General features: G+C 32.6%; 1 protein-coding gene across 7 annotated transcripts in view; it reads right to left on the reverse strand.

Annotated features, from left to right (window-relative positions):
- The window catches only part of LOC116779858 (uncharacterized), a 178955-nt gene that overhangs the window by 92460 nt on the left and 73807 nt on the right, over nt 1–12688 (reverse strand). For 5 of the 7 annotated variants that reach the window (XR_009752883.1, XR_009752878.1, XR_009752882.1 and 2 more), the window contains exon 2: nt 6638–6666. The exons of the other annotated variants lie outside the window; for them this stretch is intronic. Coding sequence is in view for 1 of the 5 variants with exons in the window: in XM_061522701.1 (XP_061378685.1) it covers nt 6638–6666 (29 nt within the window). In the remaining 4 variants the exon portion in view is untranslated. The remainder of the gene's footprint in view (nt 1–6637; nt 6667–12688) is intronic. 7 annotated transcript variants of the gene reach the window in all.

Raw genomic sequence — 12688 nt, forward strand, 5'->3', positions numbered from 1 at the left:
AATTATGGAGACTGCAATTTCACGCATATACCTATATACTTTTGTCTTTTTAATAAAAGAGTAGCACAAAAATCTGTACATTTAAAAACAAAAACTAAAACCATTGTTAAAGCTTATAGGAAAGAACATCGTGAAGAAATGAATATACATTAAAACAAAAAAAAATCCCGCAAACCAACTTCAAAGCTAACTATCAAAGCATTCAGCTGGATTAAGAATAATTAACTAATTTTTCATTTTAATGTCACATGCCAACACGTTCCACGATTGAATGCCAATGAAAAACATTTAATCCAAGTTAAGTGTATCGTAAAAACTACAAGTCGGCATAACTTATGAGTCTTTGCCTTTGTGATTTAAAAAATAAAATGGAGGGTTTTGAAAAAAGAACATTAGTTTGCGCGTCGGATCAGTCATCCGCGTGTCTTGGAGAACGACACGTCTCGCATTGAATACCTTAGCACGTCTATAGCTCTTGACGCGAACTAATGACGATTTGATTTCTACCTTTGAATCAAGAAAATATTATGTCCATCAATATGCTGTGACTGGTTAGTTTAGAGATTAAAAAATGAATTTTTGTTTATATGACCTACCAACGAAAAACTTCAAACATAACAATTTTCAAAAAAACAACTTTACATGCATATTTTCTATCATCAAGCAACGCTCAAGCAAATTCAAATTCGTATTTTTGGGTTTCCATCATATTATTTCCATCCCCACTAAAATTAAAACTAGTGCCTTTGATGTTTTTAAAAGTTTGTTCAGATAATTTTATTTAATGACTCTTTTGTTAATAGTATCTTAAACACAGATTATAGTAGATACTCAAGTCGTTTTCATTTGTAATATTTGTGCAATTTCGAATGATTGCATACTTATTAAATTCTAGAGCCTACACCTTAAACTATAATTTTAACCCAATTGAATTAATTAAAAAAAAAATCTTCATATAAAAACGCTACAGTTTATGTATTCACCACTCAGCTGTGAAGATCTTGACACGTACGTAAAGAAAACGTCATTGATCACGCTTACGCTAACGTCTCAAGTTTAAAGGCATCAACTAAACCACCCACCGTCCGTCAGATGGTCCGGTTCGTCATCATGATTAATACTGACTCTTAACTCATTAGCCGAAGGGCTTAAGAACGTAAGGCACTTAATCACTCGAACAAAGCACTACCTACTCGCGAGCAGCCGAAAGCATCATTCTTCGTCAGGAATGCGATTGTGTGGTCCAAATTATAAGCGACAGCGATTAAACAAAACATCGAAATTTTCCGCAGGTCCAAGGATATCTATCTATGTTTCGTCTTTTTTCCATAAAAGTAATTCGTACTTCTCCCTTGCATCCTAATATTTTCCTTTTGCCTAATTGAAAAATATTCATAAGAATTACATAAATTAATACTTTTAGATTAAAAATAACTTAAAAGTAACAGTTTAAAAATTTCATAAATGGCTATATAAAATTTAAAGTACTTAAAAATAAATTCAATTTGATATTAGTGCCTTCAAGTGTTTATTATATTCTATAAAGTGTAATTAATTAATAATTTAGTATAACTTGAACAATAACCAATCCAATAATGACTTTTAATAGAAATTATCTTTATATTTAAATATTTTTAATATAATTATACATATTTACTATTTTTTTGTTTCTCTGATGATTTTCGCTTCTTCTACTAAAGAAGTTTTAATTTTATTTTTGGTTTAGCTACTATGTAAATATGATTGAAATTAGTCCCATATAATTGATAACATTATCTGAAATAGAACGGAAATCTCTTCAACAATTACTTCATCCTCGTAATTGTACAAAGTGTCTTGATAGGTATCTATTCAAATTGCAACCGTTTTTATACACATTTTATAAAATTAATAAATAGCCATAAATATGTGAATATCTTTGTCGAATTAGTTTAAAAGATTTCTACCATTCACTGTTTATATTTTTTTAACTTTAATCGGTTCTTAAATATTTATGATTTCCGCTTGTCCACTTAATCTACACAACATTAATTCATCCAAATATATTTCTAAGTTTCATCCAATCCAGAAGTTAGCTGACAAAACGTCAGGAATGGTAAATTCCCCGTGAACCAACACGTCCGCACTACACCGAGCTGTTTAATTACCATAATTAATTAGGTCCCGCGGCGCAGACGTGTACAGAATGGAGGATTGATGCCGGTAACATATCGACGCCATTAGGCCGAGGTGACGAGTATCGCATCGTATTTTTAAAAGCCTGTCATTAGGAAGTGAGGTTCTGTTGTGTGATGCCGCATGCGATCAATCATACTAACGTACACGTAAATACCTCCAGCGATCTGTTTGCGGACCGTTAAGAATTATGCGTTAACCATTCCGACATAGATACGCACATTTTATCTGTTGTTTCAGGCTGGTGATAGGTGTGATGAAATACGGTATGACGTGATATAGGAATGATAATATTACATAAATAATACCTTCTGTTCGAACATGTTTAGTGAATGAAAACTGAAAAGATTTTAGATATTGTTCAACTGATGGGACCCTAAAGGATAAAGGATATATATTTGTAAAAATAGAATAGCAATAGCAATATCCTTTGGTACTATCAAGTTAATTAAACCAGCGAATTAAAAAACCTATAATAAAACATAGAAAAATCTTTGAACCTCTACTAATTGATGTATACAAACGAACATATTATGTTAAAAGTAAATATTAATTAAAAATATACATATATTTTATTGATAGACTTGTTTTTTATTAACTATAGATCGACACAACGATTCATTTAACAGTTAAAATAATTAATAAATTAAAAGTAGTCAACAGTCACTTTACATGTTTATGTAGATGTAATCTAGTCCGTTCATGTTTACAATCTATATATCTCATATTGAGACAGAAAAAATATTTTTATTATTTGATATGACACAGTCCACTCTTACTAATGTCCGCTGATTGGAGAACAGAAAATATAAAAATTTATATATAAGTAATGACAAAATTATAAACGTTGAAAAGGCATCGAACTACAAAACTTCACAATATAAGGTATTTGCTGTAATTGTAGTGTTTTGAAATAAAATCCTGCGTAATTAAGAACTAGTAACAAATCTAAGACGTAAAATATATTGTAAAATGCAAAGTAAACAAGAGAACAATCAATAAGTCAATTAGCACCGGCTGCGGTCGGGCTGGCGACTACTCACGCACGTGCTCGCCCTCTCTAATTGTACCACTCTATGGTCTGCACTTATTATATGTGCCTGGCTGGATGCTTTTTATTATTTAAATTTAGAATACGAGTTCTGTTTAGATTCCATACAACCAGCTACTACGGTTCTACGGCTAAATAGAAATCAAATCGTCGCAGCCATTTTAAATCCTGTTATTACGATAGTCCAGATCCTAATAATGTCATTTCAAACCGATACATAATTTATAAAATTTCTATATATATAAAATTATTTCAACCACCTTTGTTTTCCGAGCTTCATATTTTAAACAATTTGTAACAATTTTTCAAATCACGTTATTTCAAATTCTAAAAAGTTTGCTCTACGTATAGAATAAATTTGTTGCAATTAAATAAAAATCTCTTAAACAATATTAGTTATTGTTAGTAAAACATGAGAGCGTATTTATTGTTTGTTTTCATTATTTTATATCACAGAAGGGTCGTCGTATAAAATTGTTGATGTATTATTATTGTATTAATTTAATAAAAAAGAGTTTTGTATCTAAAAATATAAATCTAATTCGTAATAAAAAAATAACCACTTATAGTCCGTATGTATAAAAACCATAGCATTTTTCTAATTAAAAATATAAAACCAATTCAATAAATGGCCAATGCGGTCCTTTTATTAACCTTGTACCTATGTTCTTTCATTTCATTACGTATTTTCTCTTATAACGACTTACCGAAAAGATTTAATGGATTAAAAAACGTACCTTTCTAGAACACTTCAAACAAACCGTCTAATGAATATAAAAATCAGAGAGTATGTAATGATAATGAAAAAGCATCGAAGTAATGATTAATAGTGGGGCGGAAATTACAATGTACAGTCGAATCACGGTCGAGGTACAGCTTGATACCGAATACCACTCGGGTTGACATAGTTTGTATTGAAAGAAAACACACTTTTATACATGTGTATATACGTCTCTGAAATATAATACTTCGTCTTACTTAGATAACTATATAGGATATTAACAAGGATTAATTTCCTTCAATAACCTCATCATATCATCGTAAAATTTTCTTCTTATTTTAATATGTACTTAAAAAATATTTTTCTCTTAAAATTAAATATAACAGACATCGTTCTGGACATGTATATGCATTACTTTAAAAATATATTTTACTTCCAATCATTAAGTGTCCATTCTCATGTCTAACATTCGTCTACTTAGTACAAATTAATAGTTATATCCATTAAATAATTAATCTCAACATCAACAGAACAAATATCTGGTAATGTGTGGTGGAAATTGACCCCTCTTTGCTCACAATTCACCGTCGATTAACCACGGAATGTATTTATTTAGGGTTGCTCTTACGTCTAGAAAATAACAAAATAGGCTATACCGATACTGATTCAATTTTTTAAATAACTCCGCCATAAGAAAAAAATAATGGACATTTGGAAAGTTTCTGTATGTAGATTATGTTTAAGAAATAGCCATTATAATAAACAAAATTGTAATCAAAGTCGACCATTATCATAACATTAGCATTACAGTCGGTCAGCAGTATCCCAGGATACTAGGGCGGGCGGAGGGCGTTCCGGGAGCGTATTACTCGCCAGCGCGGCCGGATGTCCACAATATATTGCAATCCACTAAATAATGATAAGGATCCCCATTCTGGATCTCAGTCTACAGAACACAGTCCAGAATTTATTTCTGTGATATAAATTATATTAATTTAGTATCATACTTATTAGATTTTCCTCCAAGTTGTTCTATACTCGTTTTGAGTTGAATTTCTTAACACAGAGTATATATGATTTCTTATTTTATATAGCTATAATCTAGTATCGATTATAACTTCATAAAACTACGAAGCAGCTGAAGACGTAATTATTTGTTTTTTATCGTCCATATACTCGTATACATTAAGGAATAATAAATTGAAAGATATATTACAATGTTTACTGCTGTCTAATATGTGGGGTATCATTAGTATGGATAGCGATGGACCACGACATTTATTTTACGGCATCCGGCTATAAAAGTGATCCACTGCTTGCATTCTGCTGCGCTGCCCGCTGCTGACCTATCTCATAGAGACGCTAGAAGTTCCTATATGTAACACTTCATCTGCTACTCAAAGTACCCCCTCCATGGAAATTTTCCTAGACAGTCATACAAATAACTTTCTCTTTGGGAACATAATTATATATTGAACCATACTTAACCTAAGATTATTAAGTTAGTTTTGTTAAAATTTTAACATAGGCTAAAATGTTGCTTATCCATTCGTATATACTTCTAGCATTTACAGGACATGTATTGTAATGTTACTTCCAGAATTTCGGTAATCTATGATTTCTTTACCACGGCACATGTCCCCACGGAAGTGATAAAGCTTTTTGCTAAAAAAACGCATTCGGGTGGCAATGGCGCGGAAGCGAAGTGAGAATTTCTCACTATGATTGAGATTATCTCGAGATGACCGAACGCATGAAGCGGATTCTGTGACACCGAGTGGAACGATAACTTTTACAGCCTATAAACGACATATATCATTTTTATGTAAAAGTTTATATACAATTGTTTGTGTGCTATGATATTGCCCATATTAGCACAAATGATTCTAGCCTAATTAATGAATATATTTCATAAAATTAAATGATTCGAAAAACACATCACGTAGTATCATAACTACATATATACGGATATCAAGTTTAAAATATTTCCATAGCATATTTCTATCAAATCTTTGAATATTAATCGGTCATATTTCCCACAACATATATTTAATTCCTATAATTCACGGAACACTCAACATTATTAAAACCAATCGACAAATTAAAGGTCTCTCCATCGCCGAAATGTATTGACAAATGAACAGCAGCGGGTAAAAAGGAAATGAATCTGATTCACAGGAAATAGCACATTGATTCAACGATTCAATTTGTATGAATCAATTGAGGATGACGGCATTGACCTGTCAGTTTCGGTTTTAAATCCTTCCAAATAACTTAAGGTTAGAAAGAAATGCAAATACGTCACTATATTAAAAATAAAATCAACAACAAATTCTAAGTAGTAAGTAAGAGAAAAAAAAATTGTGAATAATGTTTACGGTAAATAATGAAGATAAGAAGCATTTTTTTTTCTAAACTTGTATAAAAAGCACATACACCACTATATTAAAAATAAAATCAACAACAAATTCTAAGTAGTAAGTAAGAAAAAAAAAAATTGTGAATAATGTTTACTGTATATAATGAAGATAAGAAGCATTTTTTTTCTAAACTTGTATAAAAAGCACATACAAAGGCATTAATGATTCAGCATGTACTTTTTCATACATCTAGGTACTTATAAAAGTAAAAAAATGCAACGTCATATATAAATTATTAATATTAAAACAAAATTATATTTATATACTCACATGACAGAAGCATTCAAATTGATCCCGTCCTGAAACAAGGAACGAAACTTTATCAATATTTATTCTAGGTTACGATCTGTAAATGATAATGAAAACAAAGGCTGTATTAGGTTAATGCTATTTTATTAGAAAATAATTTAGTCCGAGTACATCCCTCTTTCCCTACAATTAGTTGCGCTCAGAACAATGTGCAGTGATTTTTAAATGATCACCCTAACGCCATCTGGCGCCCTCCGTACCGAGCAATATTGGTAATTGCTTCTCAATAGAGTTGTTCTAGAATTGAAATTTGATGCAATAGTAATTACAATAATTAAATATATATAGTTTGGATTTATTGATTGCATCTATTTAAAAATATTTACCCTTTAATTGAAAAATACTCGTATAAAGAGAAATTTGATACAAGTACGATATCTGAATTCAGTCACCTGAGATATTTTAAGAGTTTCTTTATCGATTCTATTTCACTACTTGAATAATTGAATATACTAGGCCTTATTAAATAAAAATGCTATAAGTTTTATAGAGGTTTTATAGCTATTTTTCTAAAAGAAACATGTTACTTTAATGAGTACGCTGTACAAAAGTTATCATTAAGATATTCATGTTTATCAAAAATATGAACTACAATATGTAACTCAAAGAACGCAATTGTAACGTTAGTATGAAATACTTAGTATCAACAAAATAAAAACATATTTTAATATCGATCAGTAAACAATTTCTAAAGACAGAGATGTTTTAATTTATGTCCCATGAAATATTGCACAGTCTCTAAGCTTTTTAATATGAAAATTAATTAGTTCGCACAATTTCCATCGACGCCTCTACGAGGTAATATCGTTCCATAATTAAAATTTCCTACAAAATATTATTAAAGGCACTCAGCTTAATTTGCCAGCATTACGTACGCTCCGCTGTTTATTGGCGCTGAGAAATTAATATTTCGCGCCGATATCAAAAGTTCACGCTCAACTAGCCACCCCCGGTAGCCAATAACTACACTTCGGACGAATTGTCGCAGGTGAACGTCAGATGCGCTTATATTATTATTTTTTCACCTTCTTTTAGGAAGATCAAACGTTGTCGTAGTTACGGTGGAGTGGCGGGCACCGGCGGGGGGTTTGTGGGGGAGAGGATGGCGGGGTAGGGCGGTATTATCACGAATTATTCACGTGTCATAAAGCGCAAATTACATCAGCAGCACGTGCCCCGACATCGCATCGGCAATATTGCGAAAATCCTCCGAGACGCGAGATACGATTTAAAACAATCGCCAGTGGGTGCCGAGCGCGGGTTGATTTAAAATATTGGAAAACATCGCCCACTCTCTAATATTAAATTTCCTCGATATCTATTGAGAGTCGCTGCAATACTTTTTTTGATGAATCGCAATTAAAAAGTCTGCTGGCTTACTGTTACATTGCATTACTCCGATACAGCAAGAACATCATCATATTTTCCGGTACTCGATTACTTCGACGTCACTAAACAAATAGTTTTATTGGGGTTGGATCTGGCTCTCGCGGAGTACCTATTAAATTGTGAATGTGAGGTTAATCCGCAATTACCGCCTAGTTATCGCCGGAAGACGGCGGAGATAGTTAGGGCCCGGAAAATATTCCGTTCACTAATTATTCCACGTAATTAAACGTGAGCATTATCGTGCGCCGTCACCACCTGCCTTCATTGTGCGAATGTGATTTACTGCGATCCCGCCGCGATTCCGTTGCGATCCCATTGCGGCACCCGTCTCTTTTTGCACCAATTAATTGTCGAATTGCTCGTATATAGTAATTGCTATGAAATTAATGCGAAGAGGCCCGATCGATGAATTATGCTTCCGCGAACAACTAATCGCACCAATTAACCGTTCCCAACTGTAATATTTATATTTAATTCATTTTGCGTCATGGCTATGAGTTTATATCATAATTGTTTCATCATAATAGCAACTTCATAACTCTTTGAAGTTATAACATCTTATTACTTTAAAATTTTTTTTTTCGTCTGTCATAATATAAATTGACGTAGATCTGTTGACCATCATAATTATATTTTCGACCATCATAATTATATAAGATCGTATTAGGTACTATCAATTTACAATTTAATTGAATTAGAAAAGAAGCAGTGATAAAGCGAAGATAAAAAGCAAACACGTACATAAAAAAAAAGAAAATAATAAATTTATGTGGAAAGAAAACTTCAGCAGATGAAAAAATAATACTACAATATGGTCTCGGTAATAGGCGCGGGGTCCACTCTTATTGCGGAAGGCGCTCTCTAATTTGCTCCGGAGTACTTCCTCTTATTTTTCCGTCGCCATCCCAACGAAGACAGCCTACTTGCAAAATGCCTTAAAAATGACTTAGTATTCAAGCTATAAACGCAACATTCATCAATGTTTATTACATTTAAAATATATGAATTATTTTTATCAAAATTGTTCCAAACATGTGCAAATCTCGTACAAACGGCAAGACCACAAAACGTTGCGGCACAATTATTAATTAATCCATTACCATAATGCGTTGCATATGTTTGATATAATATATTTTCTAGTTTCTGTATGCAAGTATATGATGAAATATAAGCTCATTAGTAATTACGAGTGGCGCGGACGTAGCTAAATATTTTCTCGAGGCGCCCGCCCGGCCGCAGTAATTAAAAGAACGGAGGTCACCCGCTTCAGGGCTGAGGAAAATCAAAAATTATTGTCCACACATTTTTTCTTGAAAGAAATATTTTCCCCATAATAAGGACTCTTCATTATGTGCGCTTATTTTTGGTTGGGAGAACATTTCTGCTGCGTTTTTAATATACGTATAACGTGAATGTACTCGTAGACTTGTTAGGGTTCTGTATTCACGGTTTCAAAACTGTTTCTCATTCCGCGAGCTTCCTGCACGGCCTTCCCATTTTAACAATGACTGACATCGTGAATGTAACACACACACACATACAATTGATATACCTTTGCGTACACAACTATAAGTTGTCGTAATTAGTTAAACCCTAAAAAAAATAATTATATTATTATTTATATGACCATTTCAATAAATTTATTTATTTTCTTTAACTCACTATTAATCATAAGCTAAAGTCAACTAAGGGGAAGGAAGCGCCATCGGAATAAGGTCGTTTTTTCCTTAGTTTTATATTATATATTCATAAATATAGCACTGTTTTCTAATATTTTATACTTTTTGTTGTCATAGTGACATAATCTTTGAAACTATTCAGATTTTATAAATTAGGATAATATATTTCTCTGTAAAAATAAAGCATTCCAATTTTCCCAGTACGAAACCCACACTGCGCAAATCTTGTTTGCACTTGCATATTTTTTTATTCGTATTGTGTACAAAAATGTAATGTAGATAAAAGGTGCAAGATACCTACGAATTTCATTAAGAACGTTCTTATTAATTATTCTAAGTTTTTTTTATGTGTGCTTAACACTGGATAATTCGTTGAAATATCAAAATTTTATTTAATAGATCGCTCCTTTTATATCGTATTATCTTAAAGTACACTTAACACTTCACAAAAAACTGCATTCACCGGAAAATCACGGAATCATCTAAGGCTTTTTTTAATTTCCCAGCATCATTCATAGATGATAGCGCGGAGACCCCACTCCACAATGCGGCAATACTTACAGTAATCGCAACGCGAATGTTAATCGCAAAAGCATTTTGTTAATGAGGTAAAAAACAACCTGAGTGGCGCGTCATTAACGGAGCTGTAGCGGGAGCGGGTGTCGAGCCGGTAGCGAAGGCGGAGGCGGGGGCGGGTGACGCTCTAATGACACCTCGTGAAAGGCGAGATGAGTTATTTTTGAGAGGAAAAGGCAAACGTCAAGTGGCGCGGTTGTTTTACGTGGTAGTTGCGTTTTGTTCGAACTAACGAGGTCAATAGTTGAACCGTTCACGGCTCACGGCGCTGTGGTAACAAGTCTCCGGCTGTGTTATTACACTACCCGCTGTCGCATTGATTTCAACATATTATCTTATGTATAGCTAAGTTTTGAATGAAAATTTTTATCATTCACGTACATTGACTCTAATATTCTGAATGGATCGTATAATAAGTCGTAGACACGAGTGTTGTCAAGCCTCACGAGTATCAAACTTTCACAATTGAGTTTCACGTGTCACTTGACCGTGACGCAACTTCGTTTCAGTTTCCATTCACTGTACTTTCTTCTTAATAACTCTAAATTCGTTTTGTAAAACGTTTCCATTTTTAATGTCAGCATGTGTACTATACGCTTTATTTTTTATAGATATTAATTATAAAATAATAATAAGGTAATAATTTATATTAATTAATATAAACAACAATGTAACGAAGTATAAGGTGTTATAGCAATAAAAAAATAGTATGAAAACTAATCCAACAAAATCTTAAATCTGTTGAATATTATGGTTATGCCGTTTTGAATTCCAAATCTGATATCACATATCACCCGCACAGCAGCATCTATTTTCAGTTAAAAAAAATATGACGTCGATCAGAGGCACCGATAACTCGCTACCGTTTACGCAGCCTTTGTTCGTGACGATAATATAATACAAACAATGAAGAGCAAACCTCAAAGACCACTTCGAGTAAAAAACATGCTCGCCTTATTGCGTTGCCAAGGATCGTGGGCTATAAAAACTGTAATATAATATTAAGGGTAAATGGTACCCATGTATGTATTTGAAGATTCGGTTCAAGCCGCCTTGTAAGACAAAATTTGTTAGATTTTGTAGTATTTTTTTAAAGTACCTTCCTGACCACTGAAACTTTTTGTAAAATATGTATAACTTATCGCCTGAAAGAAATAACCTAATGTTAAAACCACCATCGTACCGGAGGAATATTATATATATATAAATATATATATATATGTGTGTGTGTTTTAAATTACATATACATTTTAATAACAAAATATCTTCAAATAAGAAAACCATACTAAGTAGTTATTTCTTACACGTGTTATTACGGCTCTTATGCATATTATTGTCATGTGTGTAAAATCACACAGAATTGCCGACCTAATGAATGTACACTTCACAAAAAAATAGTTCCACTTACATATATTATCATTTCCATTAATTAATGATAAATACTAAACCCTCCAATATTTTAATTTAGTAAGCTCGTTGATAAAAAGAATTACCAACACACCGAAGTTTCGAACCTGCAACTAGATTAAAATTTCCAGGATCAAGTTTAATTCGTATGCTAATCATATTGAACAAACAACGCCAATTACAAATGGTCATACATATTAATTTTCGCCTGTAAAAAATATCAAAAAACTTTGTACGCGACTGTACCGGGGCGCACCTGGGTCGCTGGGGGCCTTTATTCAAATGCAAATCAAACGTTCCATTTTTAAAATCTACCATCTCGACTCGCCTTGCTTCCGGAACGACTTATGTCCAATCGTTATCAAGGTAGACTGGCTATTAATCAATTTTGAATCATATTTTGATCCCAATTAAGTGTTATTTTGAATGTCAATCCATTTAGTTGTGACCTACATCTCCTGAAAGATGTCGTTTGAGACCTTTTAGGGTAAATTTCGAGTACCCAGGTGTGCTCCCGATCCGGTTAAGGGAAGCGTCCTTGTTAGGGAATCTCGTATATAATGGTTTAATGGTTTGTTTTTAATTTCATTTCACATTAAACGTCACGATTGTATAGCTAATAAAATGTTCGACATGACATACGTTTGCTGAACATATTATTTTTATGATTTATTTACTTTTAATTCAATAAATACTGACGTTAGAAATATTATTCACGCTTAGAAATTGTATTGGACAGTTATTTTATATTTCTTTTAATTTCAAACGAGCTAATATAAAAACCTGAAATAATTCTACCCATCAATGACCTCTATGGAGTCGTCGAGTCCTTGTTCCTTGATGTCTACAATAGAAGTTGTTTGTTTTAAATCTAACATCAATATATTACTTCACATTTGAGTACGTCACATTTATCGTCATTACCGCGACTGGGTGTTCTATTGTTGTGTATGTTTTGTTG

This window comes from Danaus plexippus, chromosome 2 (genome assembly GCF_018135715.1).
Source record: "Danaus plexippus chromosome 2, MEX_DaPlex, whole genome shotgun sequence".
NCBI lineage: Eukaryota > Metazoa > Arthropoda > Insecta > Lepidoptera > Nymphalidae > Danaus > Danaus plexippus.